Genomic DNA, 14592 nt, shown 5'->3' with positions numbered 1-14592 from the left:
AGTGACCCCAGTCATTCCATCCAAGAGGAATGACAATGCACACAGCCTGTGCAGGTGTGCTTATAGCGGCATTATTCATAACAGTCAGAAAGCAAACAACCCAGATGTCCACCAGGTAAGTAAAATGTGGTATATCCATACGATGGAACATTATTCACCCCTAAGAAGGAATAAAGTGCTAGCACGTGCTGCAACAGGGTGTGTCCTGAAATCATTGGGCTAAAGCCAATCACAAAAAACCACATATAATATGACCCCATTCATGTGAAAGTCCAGAATAGGAAACCTATAGAGACAGAAAGTAGGTGAGTGGTTGCCTGGGGCTGGGATAGAGGTGCAGGAGTGACAGTGACTATGGTGATGGTTGCACACTTCTATGAATAAAATAAAAATCACTGGATTGTCCACTTTAACTGGGTGAATAGTGCTGTATATAAATTGGATTTCAATAAAGTTGTCAAAAATAATGCCATACTCTATATTGATTGACTCTGAGATGTTTGTGGCCACTTAAGAACTAGTGTCATCACATATAAAGTATGATATGATCCTATTTTTTAAAAACACACATTTATACATAGGAAGAATATCTGGGGATACATTCCTACCTCCAAATGTTAACAGGTGGTTGCATTATCAATGATTCTTTTAAAAAATTCTCTCCATATTTTCTAAATGTTTAAAAATGAATGTGATGCTTTTATATTAACAATAATATATTAGTCACCTACCTAATTACATATTCATTAACATTATAAGGGGGAAAATGGCAGGAATACTGACTAAAGACAAGTCAATTGCTCAATGCATGCTCTGCATGGAAGGCAAGGGCCATTCTGGCCAGCCCTTCAGTCCCCCGAGTTAAGCACCTGGGGAAATGTACCAAAGCCAGAGGTCTCCCTTGACTCCATGATTGCTCTGTACCCATGGGGCTTACCAGGCTGCTCTCCAAGGATTTGGGGAGAAGGGATGGCAAGGTGGTTAGTCCATCAACAAAGTGAACTCCCCAGCAGTAGCAGCACATCAGAATACCCAGGAACACATTCTCTGAGTGTTTAACCCAGAGCAACTGATAGCTGGGCAGAATGGCCCCTTCTCTTCTAAGCAGAGTTTGCATTTAATAGAGAAATTAAATCACTAGAATAGCCTCACTTAGAGATAAGCGAATTTCAAACCTGTGTTTAAATATAGTTTCTGATGGTGAGGCTGGGTCTGCCTAAGTCCATTCAAACTCTTCCACTGTCACTAACCTCCATGGCCTTCATTTATGAGGGCACACTGACACACTCAGCCTAAGATTAGGAGCCCCAACAGCCCTTGAAGGAACCCACAGAAACTGCCCCCAGGTATCCCTCCACAATGCTGAAGGGCATTTTGGTCTGTGCATGGGAGCAGCCACAAGGTCTAGGGCCCCAGGAGGTCCCAGAGTTCAGGTCCTGGGCTCCTATGGTCCAGGTGCAGATGAGAGGAGGGGCAGGGGAGTGGGGAGACAGGGTGGTTTCAACACGGATGTGGGTAGGCTGGTCTGAGGCAGAGCTAGTTAGCTAAAGGACTGGATGGCCTCTTTTCGCCCTGGGCACAAGCAACACGGAAACGCATACAATGTCCTAAGCTGTGCACCTGAACATAAGTGATGTTACAATGGAAAGAAACATCTGGATTGTTACTGGGAGGGCCTGCGGCCAGGCAGAATGGCACGAGCAAGAGAGATCCAAGTGCGACTTGGCACCCTGGGAGGTGAGAGCCTGTGCGGCTCACTGGCCTCGCAGACCTGGATAACCCGGCTACAGGAGGCCGCCCTGATGAAGACCCGCATCCCGGCCCGCGGGTTTGGGGACGGGACGCGTGCCCTGCTTTAGGGCCAGGCTGCCACGTCCGCGCACCGCCCCATCAGCAGCTCGGTTCACCGCGGCGTCTCCCAGCTCGCGCCCAGGGACCGGCAGCTGCTGGCGGGTGCTGAGAAGGAGCGGGCTCCTGGAGGTGTCCACCGGGCGCTCTCGCTCTCGGCACCAGCTGACAGCCGGGCCGCTTTTCCGATTTTGCTGTCAATACGCTCAGCGCTCAGGTCTACGCGAATACGTGCGTGCACAACCTTCGCGCGGGAGCCGGGGCCGGGGCGGCGGAGCCCGCGCTCCCTCCCGCGGGACCGCGCTCCTGCCCGAGCGCGCGAGCCGGACGCGGGTCGCGGTGGCGTGTGCGCACGTCATATGGGCCGCCCGCCTCTCATTGGCTGCGGCCGCCTCACCAGACCCAGTGCGGACGGGCACGCGGGCGGGGCGGGGCCAGGCGAGGCCACGCCCCTGGGCGGTGCGGGCGGGCGGCGGGTAGGCCGGGCTGGGTCACGTGGTGTGGGGCCGTGGCCCGCCTTATAAGCCGCGCGCCCGCCCGGCGCCGCGGCCGCACTTGGGCCGTCCCGGGCGCGCCGCCTCCTCTGCCGCTGCCCCGCCTCCTCTTGCCGCTCGCGGGTCCTGGCGGGTGCCCCTCGCAGGTACGCGAGCGCGGGGCCGGGGGCACCGGGGCCGGGGCGGGCCGGCTCTGCGCGGGACGCCGGCGGGGCGGGGCCGGGCGGGGGGCCGCGGCCGGCCTTTGTCTCCCCGACGCGAGCGCCGCGGTGACTTCTGCGCGTCCTTCCTGCAGGAGCCCTCCGCGCGGCGGGCACCGATGCCCAGGCTGCACGACCACTTCTGGAGCTGCCCCTGTGCCGGCGCCGCGAGGCGCCCGAGCCTCCAGAGAGCCCGCGCCGCGAAGCCGGTGGCCGAGCTCGGAGACATGAGCGCCCCCGTGGCCCAGGCCGCGGGCGCAGACCCCTCGCCTAGGGGCCCGCGGGCCGGGGCGAGCGGCCGCGCCAACAGCTGGCACCATGACCTGGTGCAAAGGAGCCTCGTGCTCTTCTCGGTCGGGGTCGTGCTGGCCCTGGTGCTCAACCTGCTGCAGATCCAGAGGAATGTCACGCTCTTCCCCGACGAAGTCATCGCCACCATCTTCTCCTCCGCCTGGTGGGTGCCCCCGTGTTGCGGGACGGCGGCGGGTGAGTGCCCTTCTTGTTCTTGTGGGGCAGAACTGGAGATGTCCCTTCTGTCAGAGTCGCTTTGGGCCATAAGGAACGTGTATTTGAAAATGGAACCACCCACAGATAAAAACTGGGCATCCCGTGTTGTGTTTAGGGAAAGGAAAGGGACCGGACAGAGTAGGGAGTCCCCGGTGCTGGCCAGGATAACAGCTCTGAAGTTTGAGGAACCAGTGATGGAGATGAGGTCAGGAGATAATTGGCTGTTTGAGCAAACGCTGGCCCGGATAGAGGAGTCCCAGCCCTGTAGTGTCCAGGCTAACCGGGAGCAGCTGTCACCCAGAGCTACCGCCGCAGGATTGGCCGCCTGGAGAACTGGTGAGGCAGTGCTGCCAGGCTATTGGCTGTCCCAGCAAACATGCTACCCTGCTGGACAACTGAAAACAAACCCTCACGTGCTCAGGAGGCAGTTGCCAAGGGAGCAGCTTCCCAGCACTTCCTTCTGCAGATGGCTCTGTGCCTGGCCTGGAGCCAAGGCACCACCCATAACACCCCCTCCCACCAAGGGCACAAGAGAGGCCCTCCTTGAGAGTTTAGATTTGAGCACACTAACTTGTCACAGAGACATTTTGGAACCCAACATGGGCCAGTTAGTGTGAACTGCCATTTTTGTTTTGTTTTTTAGAAAAATTTCTTAGTTATCATTTAGCAAGTTTGTAAAATGGTGAATGATTGTGGCCCAGCCAGTCATTTAACATTCCTCTAGTCATGGAGCATCTGTTTATTGAAGACACTTGCAGATGCTTTCTGCAGCCTCACTCTGCAAGCTGTTGAACTATGAAAGTGAGCAGAGCCAGCCCTGTCCTGAGGCGGTGGGGAAAACAAACTCGCTCTGAGTAACTCAGAACAGCATCGTGGGTGCTTTGTAGCTGACTTTTATTGACTGCTTCCTTAGGCTTTATAAGCTATGGCTCCATTTTACAGACGGGGAAGCTGAGTCACAGTTAAGTATAATGTCCAGTGTACTGGCTGCCACAGCTATTAAGCCGTCTGCTCCGAAGGCTCAGTACAGGGGCAAAAGACTTGTTGTGGAGCTGTTTGTTTCAGCAAGGCAGGATACTGCCAAGTTTTCATCTGTGTTTCAGAAAGGTGGGATCCTGCTGTTCTCTAAACCTTTAAGGGATGGCTATACTAATTGAAAGTCCTTTTTGAAGAATTCCATGTTCCATATACATTTGACTAGTAGATTCTTTGAACCAAAAGCTTGATCTTCAAAATGAAATTTGAATTTGCAATTGAATCTTCACGAGTTCCAGGAGTATCTGAAATGGTTTCTCATGCTCTTATCTGAATGTTTAGTTGAACCTACATCTCTTCACTGTGGAAGAACCTAAAAGCCTGAGATTTTCATGACAAGGGAAATGACAGCCTGTCTCCTGAGTTCGCATGCTTTGTCCCACAGTGCTACCCTGGCAGACCCATGTCCCGGGTGGACTGGGAGTTTGTTCATCCCCCTCCTTTGTTTGTGCATGCTGCTTCTCTTCTGGGATGCCAAACCTTCCCATTGTCCAGGAGCTAAGACCCCAAGCTCAGGGATCTCTTCCTGCTCTGCCCTCCAGTTACATAATCATCAGCATTTCACACATGAGAAAACAAACACCAGGAGCCATGTCCATCCAAGGCCAGCTGGGACTAGCAGCTGAGTTTCCTCTTTATGGGCCTGTACTTTCCACAGCTTGGGACTTAGGCCCAAGGCAGCCAAAGAAACCAGAGTGTGATGGCCTTACGTGCACAGTAGCCTCAGTCTCCTAGAGTAACTGCAAGAGCCCCTTAAAACTTGAGTCCACTGTCCCTCCATGGGCATGGGACCCAGCTCCAGCGCTGGGTGGCAGCAGGAGTGTCAAACTGTGATGTGACTTGGGGCCACAAGTGTTCACAGATGCTCACCTCTCCATTGTAAAACGGAGGTGGTATGTGGCCATTTCAGTTTTGTGCTTGAGGCAAACTGAATATTAGATACTGCAAGATTAAATATTATTAATGTGGATGATTTAATCCTCTGCTTTTGATTCATTTCTAGGTTTATTGGGACGTGTTTAAAAAGCAGTGGTTTTTCTTTTTAACTTTTCAAAATCATGATTTGGATGGAAAGTACTGTAAACTAAATATTATGTTATACCTGATAAACTTCTAGAAACAGGCCTGGTCTGAGTGTTCCTGTTGATCATGGGGAAGCTGCAGTTTTCAGCTGGTGTGTTCTTCCTTTCCACAGCGGTTGTCGGCTTGCTCTACCCGTGTATTGACAGTCACCTTGGGGAGCCCCACAAGTTCAAGAGGGAGTGGGCAAGCGTCATGCGCTGCATTGCCGTCTTCGTTGGTATCAACCATGCCAGCGCCGTATCCTTTTACCCACGTGCTGTGTCTAGAGCATGGTCTGGGGCTGTGTCAAAGCACATCAGGACTTTTATTGAGTATGTAGTATTCATTATCTCATCCAAGTATTTTATTTTAAACTATATTACATAGTTTTCACCTAGTGGGACTTTTAAGGTGCAAGTTCTAGCATCCTTTATAGATCATTTCAGGAAACAGTTGACATAGTACCAGAAGCAGGATGGATTGCCAGATGTGGAGGCCACACCTGTAATACCAGTGGCTTGGGAGGCTGAGGCAGGAGAATTGTAGGTTCGAAGCAAGCCTCAGCAACTTAGTGAGACCTGTCTCAAAATAAAAAATAAAAAGGGCTGGAGATGTGTCTTAGTGGCTAAGCGCCTTTGAGTTCAGTCCTTAGTAATCCATCGCCCTGCAAAAAGAAGTAAGAGGTCCTCTCTTTCTCAGCAGTTATCATTTAGCTCCTGGGAGTTTGTTTTATCGATTCACTTTATGTGTCTCCCTCGTGTCCTTCCAGCAGATGTGATGGTTCTCCTGGCAAAGAGGACTGCCCCAGGGTGTGGCTGTTGGTACCACATCTCACTAGGAGGTGTCTGAATTTGCCCCTCTGCCCACAGAAGGCCAAGGACAGTTGTGGAAGGCCCCTGGCCTCTGGCACCCACGGGTGTGCTGTGTGCCATGTGCCGTGCATTTCTCAGGAAGGCAGTCCAGAGTTTGCCAGGGAGCCCTTAGGATTTAGGGTTTCTTTAGAGCAAGTTGGAGGGAATGATTTTTAGTGTTGCAGATCCTGAAGTCTGTTTTCCCCCTATTTAATGGTATATAAGAGAGTCCTGGTAAATCAGTTGACAAGCACAGCTGTAGCAGACTGGAGCCTGTTGAGCTGGGTGCCATACTGACTACGTGTCTGCTGTGGACGTAAAGGCCCGGCCTGTTCACTTCAGACTGCTGAGAGGGAGAGAAGGGGAACTGTAGATGGCTTCATAGCAAAGTGTTGGCTGGTGGCCAAAATACCACCAGAATTTCATGCATGGCTTTCAGAAAGTTCAGAGAGAGAGAGAGAGAGAGAGAGAGAGTGTGTGTGTGTGTGTGTGTGTGTGTGTGTGTAGGGGGCGGGGCAGTGCTGGGATGAAACCCAGGGCCTTGAACACGCTAGCCATGCCCTCTACCTCTGAGCCACATTCCCTGCCCAAGAAAGCTCCTTCTTAAAGCTAGGCTTTGCCTGGTGGTCCCGTGAAGATCTAGGGTCTGCTGGCCATGTGGTTGTCATGGATGGGGAAGATTTATTGGATAATAAATTTATTGGATATTGCACATAGCTCCTATGGTTTTTGATCTTATGGAAAAGTCATTAAACTTTTCCTTAACTTTGCTATCACCAGAAGTTGGATTTTGCCAATAACGTCCAGCTGTCTCTGACCTTGGCAGCTCTGTCCCTGGGCCTCTGGTGGACATTTGACCGTTCCAGAAGTGGCCTGGGACTTGGGATCACTATAGCCTTCCTAGCGACTCTGATCACCCAGCTTCTCGTGTACAATGGAGTCTACCAGTAAGTACGTGTCTTCAAGCTACTTGTGTGGACAGAAGGACCCATTATATTTAGGTATTTTCTTGTTTTATTTGGCTTTTGTGCTAAATTACAGATTTGGGTTTGAAATTCTCAAAACGCTGCTTACTCTCAACTCACATACTAAAAGCACACTGTCCGTACTTCCCGTAAGGAAAACTGAGTCGGGGCAGTGAGGCGCGTCATTCCAGTGTTGGCAGTTGGCAGCATTTTTGGCATCTAGTATCCTCTATCACAGAAGATCTTTGGCCCGGAAGTAGGCGGGTGAGACTGACTGGACGTTTTTCCTTCCAGGTACACATCCCCAGATTTCCTCTACATCCGCTCCTGGCTCCCGTGTATATTTTTCTCAGGAGGCGTCACAGTGGGAAACATAGGACGGCAGCTGGCCATGGTAAGTCTCCCACACTGGACACTGCCAAGTCTTAGCTGGTAGAGTTGCTGTATGTGGTACATTGTAGTTTGTGCTGATGTGTGTCTAGTTCAGAATCAGTAACAACAATTATGGAGAAAAGATTATGAAAGCGGGAATGATACTTGGGTACTTCTTTACCAAATTATAAGGTTTCTGTATTTTTCGACTCATAATGTCTGTGCTAGAAAGAAACCGTTGAGTCCTAGTGCAGCCCTTCGCCTTACACGGGTGCCTCCCCTCAGCTGTGGACTGACTCCACCTCAGACTGGGCCAGTGTGCAGACCAGGGGACAGCCTGGATAGGCGGGCATTGCCCTTCCAGGGGACCTGTGGACTTGGGCCTGCCTGGGATGGCGTCACTCGGAGCAGGATGCTCATCGCGTGATTGCCCTCTGGGCGGGCTGTCCACCTGCTCTCCAGGAAGAGGAGGAAGTGCCGCTCAGAGCATTTCCCGAGAGTTGGAAAGGCACGAGAAACCGGGACGATTAGTGGTTACCTTCAGGAGGTAAAAACTGGCATTTGAACACTTCAATTAAAGCAAATGGGGACATTTAAATGTTGTTTCAAGATTACTTTGACTCAAGGGTTTAAGTAAAGTGAACTAAAAAAAGCAACTAGAACCATTGTTCTCAGAGATAAACTCTGGCTTTCTCAAAACTTATCTTGGTGCTTTATGCTGTTTTTGGAATGGTACGTTTATTTATATGAGCTGATGGCCATCCGTGAGGAGCTGAACTTGAAGGCTACTTTGTTATTTAACAAAAATAGAAATTGGTTTAAAAACAATAGAATTTGGAGTGTTCTACTGGCTTCTGAATCTAAAACGTCTCTCTTCTGGTCTGGTTGTTCTCCACTTAGCTGCCAAAACAGAAAGCACTCCATGGAGAAAGCTGTTTCTCACGACCCTTCATGGAGAGTCAGGACTCTGCCTCAGTGGATGCACATAGCCAGCCCCTTCCTTCACCTTCAGCACCTGCCCCTGACACCGCCTCTTAGTTCTGAGAGCAGCTGGGCCACTTGTAACTGCTGGTGTTTGGAGATTCTTATTTTAGTAGTCTTGGACAGAGAATTCCTGGGAAGACTTTTGGAATAAGACAGCCAAGCTGACCAGCAGCTGAACAGTAGTCACAGAGTTGGCTGCTGCTTCAGGAAGATGCCCTGGTGCCATATCTGATTTTGAAGGCTTTGAGTCAGTTCTAGGAAATAAGCACTCGGGTAGAGTAGAAGTTTCATAGTATATACATGTCCTAAACATCTAGAAATTGAGGAAACATTTTAAAAGAGTTGCATAAATGCAAACTTTTGAAGATGGTCCTACTGAATGACTCTTGCAGTGAGCCTGCTGTGTGTTTCTTGGTCTCTAAAAACGCCTTCCTGTTCTTACTGGGGTCCCCTCCTTTAAGAGCATTTGCTACCTACAAGGACGCCTTGCCCAGCAGCTCTCAAGCCCTGTGCTCTCCAACGGGCTAGAAGTTTCTTCTATGTGGTATTTTTTGTTATTTTCCCTACAAGCCATTTTCCTTTGGGTCCAAAAATATAGCTCAAGCGTTCGTCCTCAGCCCATGTGTTTAAAAGAAAGTGAGAGTGTTCAGCACTCAGCATCTGTGCTTGCTGTTTGTACTTTGTTTTTTTCTCAAGAATGAGGCTTCAAACTGCTGCCTGTTGGCCACCTACCCCCATCCAGATTGCCTTTCCTGTCCCTGGTTCCTGTTCACCCAGCTCCCGCCACTCAGGATGAGAGCTGTGTGGTTGCCCTTGAGGCTCACATTTGCTGCTGTGTGAGATGCCAGGCTGTGCACTTTCCTTGTTAGCTAATTGAGCCCATGTTACTCAGTACTTTAAAGCAGAAATTTTTATCTGCCACAGTCCGGCTGCAGCAAAATAACCTGGGGGTGACGAACAACTTGTGTACATTGATACAGCAGGAGTGGGAGCCGTTTATTGTAGGACCGGAGGGGTATATATGCATTACACACAGCTTATCTTAATTAACATAAACTAGATACAGCAGTCAACCAATAAGGAATCTCCACACTTAATGGCTCGCTGGCGTTACTTCACAAACCACTCCCTTTGCAAAATGCCAGGTGCCATCTTGACTTGTTTACAGACTCTAACATTTATTAGCCCATTATAAATGGGGAGCTTTTCACCCATATGGGTGGATTTGAGCCACACTTCTCATAGGATACCAAATGCCCTTTTAACCTATAGCTCATGACTGTCACTCATCCTCCAAATAAGTTTTAAAAATCTCTTGGTAGCCTAGACACTATGTTGCCATTTAAAACACATTACATTAGGCAGTGCTGATGAAGGTCAAGTCATGATCTGTCTGGCCACCTGCTGTCTTCTCCATAGTCACCTGTGTTCTTACACTAGGGCCAGACCTAACTTTGGTCTCCTGTAGACCATGGATTCTGAATCGTTCCCTGTTGTTTATCAGTCAGTGCATTGGCAGGTGGTGAAATGTGACAGCAGTATTATTTCTAGGTTACTGGCAAGAACTTGTCCTTTCTTTTCTCTCAGTTGAAGTTTGTTCAGAACCTCCCTCATGTCCCTGTTCATAGTATCTTCTTCAAGTCACCATTGGGTAAAAGTCAGGAGCTCCCTAGAGCTTACACATCATTGCCATGCCAAAGCCACCAAGGGGGCATTTCCAAGACTCTGTTTCTGACTTATCTCTTCTATGAGGCAGCCTCAGAGTTTTCTGGCTGAGAATCCTAATATCTGGTACCTTGCTCTCGAAGCAGGTTGCCTGGGTGGAGGGGGAGGGAGCGGGGTGGAGGGCACTGGATGCAGAGAGAGGCAGTGTGCCGAGCCTCCTCTGTCCTCTGAGCAGCTCTCTGGCCTCAGGAGAATTTTTAGGTCTCTCTGGATCTGCTTATCAACCAGACGTGGTCCTGTACTGAGGTTTTACATTTTGCCTGCAATGATGATGATCCAGGGGTCTGGTGAGGGTCACGTGAGAAAGGATGGGGAGATGTCATTTGGTGTTCCAAAACCTGACCTGTCCCAGATGTTTGTACTGACAGACCGCTAGCAGGCAGGGCATGCTGGGCATCAGATGCTGGCAGACTGCAGCCTCAAGTGAGCAGGCTGACCTGAAAGGGACAGTCCTTAGCCCCACTTTGGGAGCACCTGTTGCCAAGAGCATCGCCATGCTTCCGCGGTGCTGAGTACACTGGTGAGGCCCTGCTCCTCTTGGTGTCTCACTCTCCTACAGCCTCCCGGGAGGGCTCTGGCAGCTCACCCACCTGCAAGGTGGAGCCAGACTGAGTGCAGGTAGCAGGTGGGCACAGGTGGCTGTGGCTGGCAGGTCAAAGGAATTTTTACCTTTCACCTTTTAGGGCCTAAGTAGGATATTTACTCACAGGTTATTTACACACAACACTCAATTTTCTTTTTTTCTTTCTTTTTCCACATAGGGTGTTCCTGAAAAGCCACATAGTGATTGAGCCTTCAAACCCACTGATTCCGAAAAATAAGCAAGATTTGGAAAGAAGACTGTTTTAGTGGGTTGTGATGAAGATTTTTTTTTCCTAAATACTCTATTTAGATTGGGCTGAGGACAAATGACTCCTGGAAGAAATGTTCACCTAGTCTAGCATAGCAAAGTGGAGACAGTAACTACTTACCTTGAAGTCTTACCTTGACCCACCACACCCACACCTGTCTGCTCTGGAACATCCATGGCAGACTGTGGGCGGGAGTCCAGGCAGGGGCATTGTCCCAAGTATTAGATATCATTCATGTTTTAAAAAACAGTTGCCATATTTCAAAGCCTTGAACTACAACTTGATTACCAACTGTCAGTTTTGTATCCATGCCCAAAGGAAACAGGTTGATGGTGCTTGACAGATGAAGTATGGTGTAATAGGAATATTTATCCAAAAGATTTTAAAAATAGGGTTGTGTAAAAAAAAAAAAAAAAAGCAGCATGTGTAGGGAGGTGGCTGCCCGAGTGGCTGGCACTGGTGGCACCTGGCCTGGCTCACGTTCAGTGCCGCAGTGACCCACCATGCAGTCACACACCTCTGCCTGTCACCAGAGAGCGGACTGCGCTTTTCATTCTGCCGGCAGAATCCTGTGTAGACAATCTTCCCAAGAGCAATGGCAGTAAGAGGTCCTGATTCCACTGTGATGTGGGAGGTTTCACCTCAGCTCACCAAGTTTTATCCAAAAACCAGAATCCTCTAAGAGTGAATACCTGTCTGCCACGTATTTCAATCTTAGCCAAAATTGTTTGCGTCTTTGTTACTCCAGAGTAGCGAGAACTGTTTTTCTGCAGCCCTATGGAACTTGCAATCTGTGATTGCCTTGTAGAAGAGCACGTCACCGCACTGCACGCGTGATGTTCTGAATGCTGGGTGACGGCTGGGAGCACACTGTATTCGTGTAATGGCATAGACCATATCAGACCTGATTTGCAAGTATTGGGTCTCAAACTTCAAGTGCAATGTATATGAAAACCAATCTGAGCCTTGTATCCTCTTAAATATTTATTTTTTTTTAACGTGGGATGTTCGAGAGAAGGGTTCTCCATGCATTTCAGTGCGCACCGCGGCCGAGCTCAGCAGCGCTTCCCGGCGTGAAGTCTCTTCACTAGACCCTTCACTGAGCCCTCGTCCTCTGACATACTCCGGTTTTGTGGGTTTAGTAATTTTTACTTACCAATTTACCTTTTTTGTATTTTGCAACCTATGTGTTTGATTTGTTTGAGTTCTGTGGTAGTGAGTGGCTGCAAGACCCCTTTAGAAGAGAAGCCACAGCAGGAGGGGCGTGGGCTCACGGCCCAGGACAGGCACGCTTGGTTTCATTCATGTGCTGATCCTCATGGGCTCCTTCTGTTTATTTTGTTTTGAGGAAAATGTCTTGGAGTAAATTCTAGGTTTCTGAAGCTAATTTGTTTTAGAGGAATTTTGTTTAAAAGCAAATGGACCATTCTGAACTTTGGAATGATCCCTTATACATTTTATGAAATTGAAAACAAATGATTAGTTATATGAAAACATTTTTCAATGAAGTTGTCAGCATTTTATGCAAACCAGAGTTACTAGATGAAAGCAGTAAGTGAATCTTTGAAATATACTTGATCATGTATAAACAATAAGTATTTTTTCTCTTCAACTGGAAATAAATCTCTTAGAAATGATGTAGCCAAAAAATGTGAATCTGAAGAATTTTTTTGCCAATAGTTTATAGCAGATATATTGAACCAAAGTGATTTGAATTTGTAAAAATGTAAAATAGTATGAACACAACTTGCACTATGCCATATTTGAACATCTAGTGAGATTCACATTCATACTGTTTTCAACATTGTGTTCCTTTTGCATTCATTTTTTACTTTTATTAAAGGTTCAAAACCAACTATTGTATTTATGGGTTCTTTTTTTTTTAAAAAAAAGGGGGATTCATGTCTTGTCTAGGTGTCAGAATTTGAGATGGAAGGCTCTTTTATCGACTTTAAACTTTATGGAATCCCAGCATAACCTGTGGGTGTGCTTCTGAACCCACCACAGTCCCCTCTCCACTGGTGCCCCCTCTCATCTGGGGATTAGAAGTGGGTGGCCTGACACAAGGGCACTTGCCCTGACTCGGGGCTCCTTGCTCCTGGTGGCTTGCTCTTGGATTAGGTCAGGTGGGATCTCTGCAGCTACAAATCTTTCCAGAAAAGCAACTGTGTAGCCTCCCAGAACATTTGCACAACCTCCTGGGGATGGAGCCCAGGCTTTGTGCCTGCTAGGCCAGCAGGACCCTTGAGCCACACCTAGCTCTGCTCTACACATGCAAGACAGCTGGTCCAGGTGATGCTGCACACGTTTCCCTCTCTACCTCTGTAGACTCCACCTTTTTGCCTGAGAGGAATCTAGTCCTAAGTACAGTGACTCCAACAGAGAAGGCCCACTTTGACACATCTGAACCCGTGTTTTAGAAGTTAAAAGTTTCCTGAAACTTTTCTGGTCTTTGAGCAAATAATTAAATTATGGAAAGTGAGGCACATGGTCCCCAAGGGACTCTGTTTTGCTCCTCATGTTGTATGAGCAAAAGCTGGGTCACTAGGCTCATGGTTGGCTGATGGGTGGCTTTACTTAGCCAGCATTCAAAGGCACCATGTCACACGTAAGGACTTGGAAGACTCCACTGAGTCTAATCAAATCATTGCATGGCCTGCATCGTCCCCACTCTTGAATTATTGGTTGCCTGTATCTTAGTAGAAATGATACAAGAGAGAGGTACCATTTAAAATTTAAACTTGCCTTTTCTCCTTCACGTTGAAGTAGACAACCTGCCCATTTCCTTAGTCTCAGATCCTCTGCAATGAGTTAACTATATAGCAGATAAAGTCTAAAATAGGTTAGTATTGTAAAATCTCAATGAAATACTGCAGTCTGGCCTCAGCAGATGTGCATTGAGAAGCTGGCTGTGCTGAGCTAATTCACCACTGTGCTTGAACTTGGAGGGAGGTGGGCTTGTAACCAGGGAGTCGGCCACCAGAGAGGCTCTGGACCCCCAAATGGAGAGAAATATATGCAAAGAAAGATAAGAAAAGCGGGGGGTGAGAAATCTTGAGTCCTGATACTTGAACTCAGTGCTCCATGGATTTTCTCTCTAAATCTTCGTAAGATTCACACCAGAATTTCTTAACATTTATAAAAACACCTACTAGTACCTGGCACAAGAGAAACAGTTTTTTTTCTTACCCTGAAATAATGCCATTTGATGGCCTTTCCCACCTTAGATCTGTGGTAGTGGAAAGGAAAAGGTGCAGGATGTGACAAGTAGCTTCTCATTGCCACTTTTGCTTCCTAGAGTTTCTGGGTGCCATGACCCCTTCCTCCCACCTATCTCTACAGTTTTTGTTGGGTCCCAGGCTCTGCACATCCCCAAGTTCAGGAACATAAAGATGAAAATTCCACATCACGTCTGGAGGAGTGGTTTTCTAGCTCTGCACATTTTCCTGTCTTGGCAAGTTTTTCACTGAGAGTTGTTTCTTCCCACACCCCTGGAACTCCACCAGACGACCATCCCTCACTCTGCTGTCACACAGAATCTCCCATAGCCTCCTTGGGCTGCAGATTTGTAACCATCTCTCACCAATGTCCCCAGCACTCTGCAACCTGGCAAGGGAGGTGGTGGCACCTTTTCTTATCCTGTTCTGGTGCCCAGACAGAGCCCGGCCCTAATCCATACTAAGACTCTTGAAGGAATA

At 48.5% G+C, this 14592-nt stretch overlaps 1 protein-coding gene across 1 annotated transcript; it reads left to right on the top strand.

Moving 5' to 3' along the window:
- The first annotated feature begins 2380 nt into the window (after window positions 1–2380).
- Insig1 (insulin induced gene 1) lies at window positions 2381–12749 on the top strand. Its single transcript, XM_027951304.2, has 6 exons — window positions 2381–2488; window positions 2638–3028; window positions 5280–5404; window positions 6778–6944; window positions 7257–7356; window positions 10805–12749. Exons 2-6 carry the CDS (start codon window positions 2662–2664, stop codon window positions 10832–10834), a joined length of 789 nt encoding a protein of 262 aa, XP_027807105.1. The 5' UTR covers window positions 2381–2488; window positions 2638–2661; the 3' UTR covers window positions 10835–12749.
- The last annotated feature ends 1843 nt before the right edge of the window (window positions 12750–14592 follow it).

The sequence above is a fragment of the Marmota flaviventris genome, chromosome 1 (genome assembly GCF_047511675.1).
Source record: "Marmota flaviventris isolate mMarFla1 chromosome 1, mMarFla1.hap1, whole genome shotgun sequence".
NCBI lineage: Eukaryota > Metazoa > Chordata > Mammalia > Rodentia > Sciuridae > Marmota > Marmota flaviventris.
This window is presented reverse-complemented; position numbering and strand designations above follow the sequence as displayed.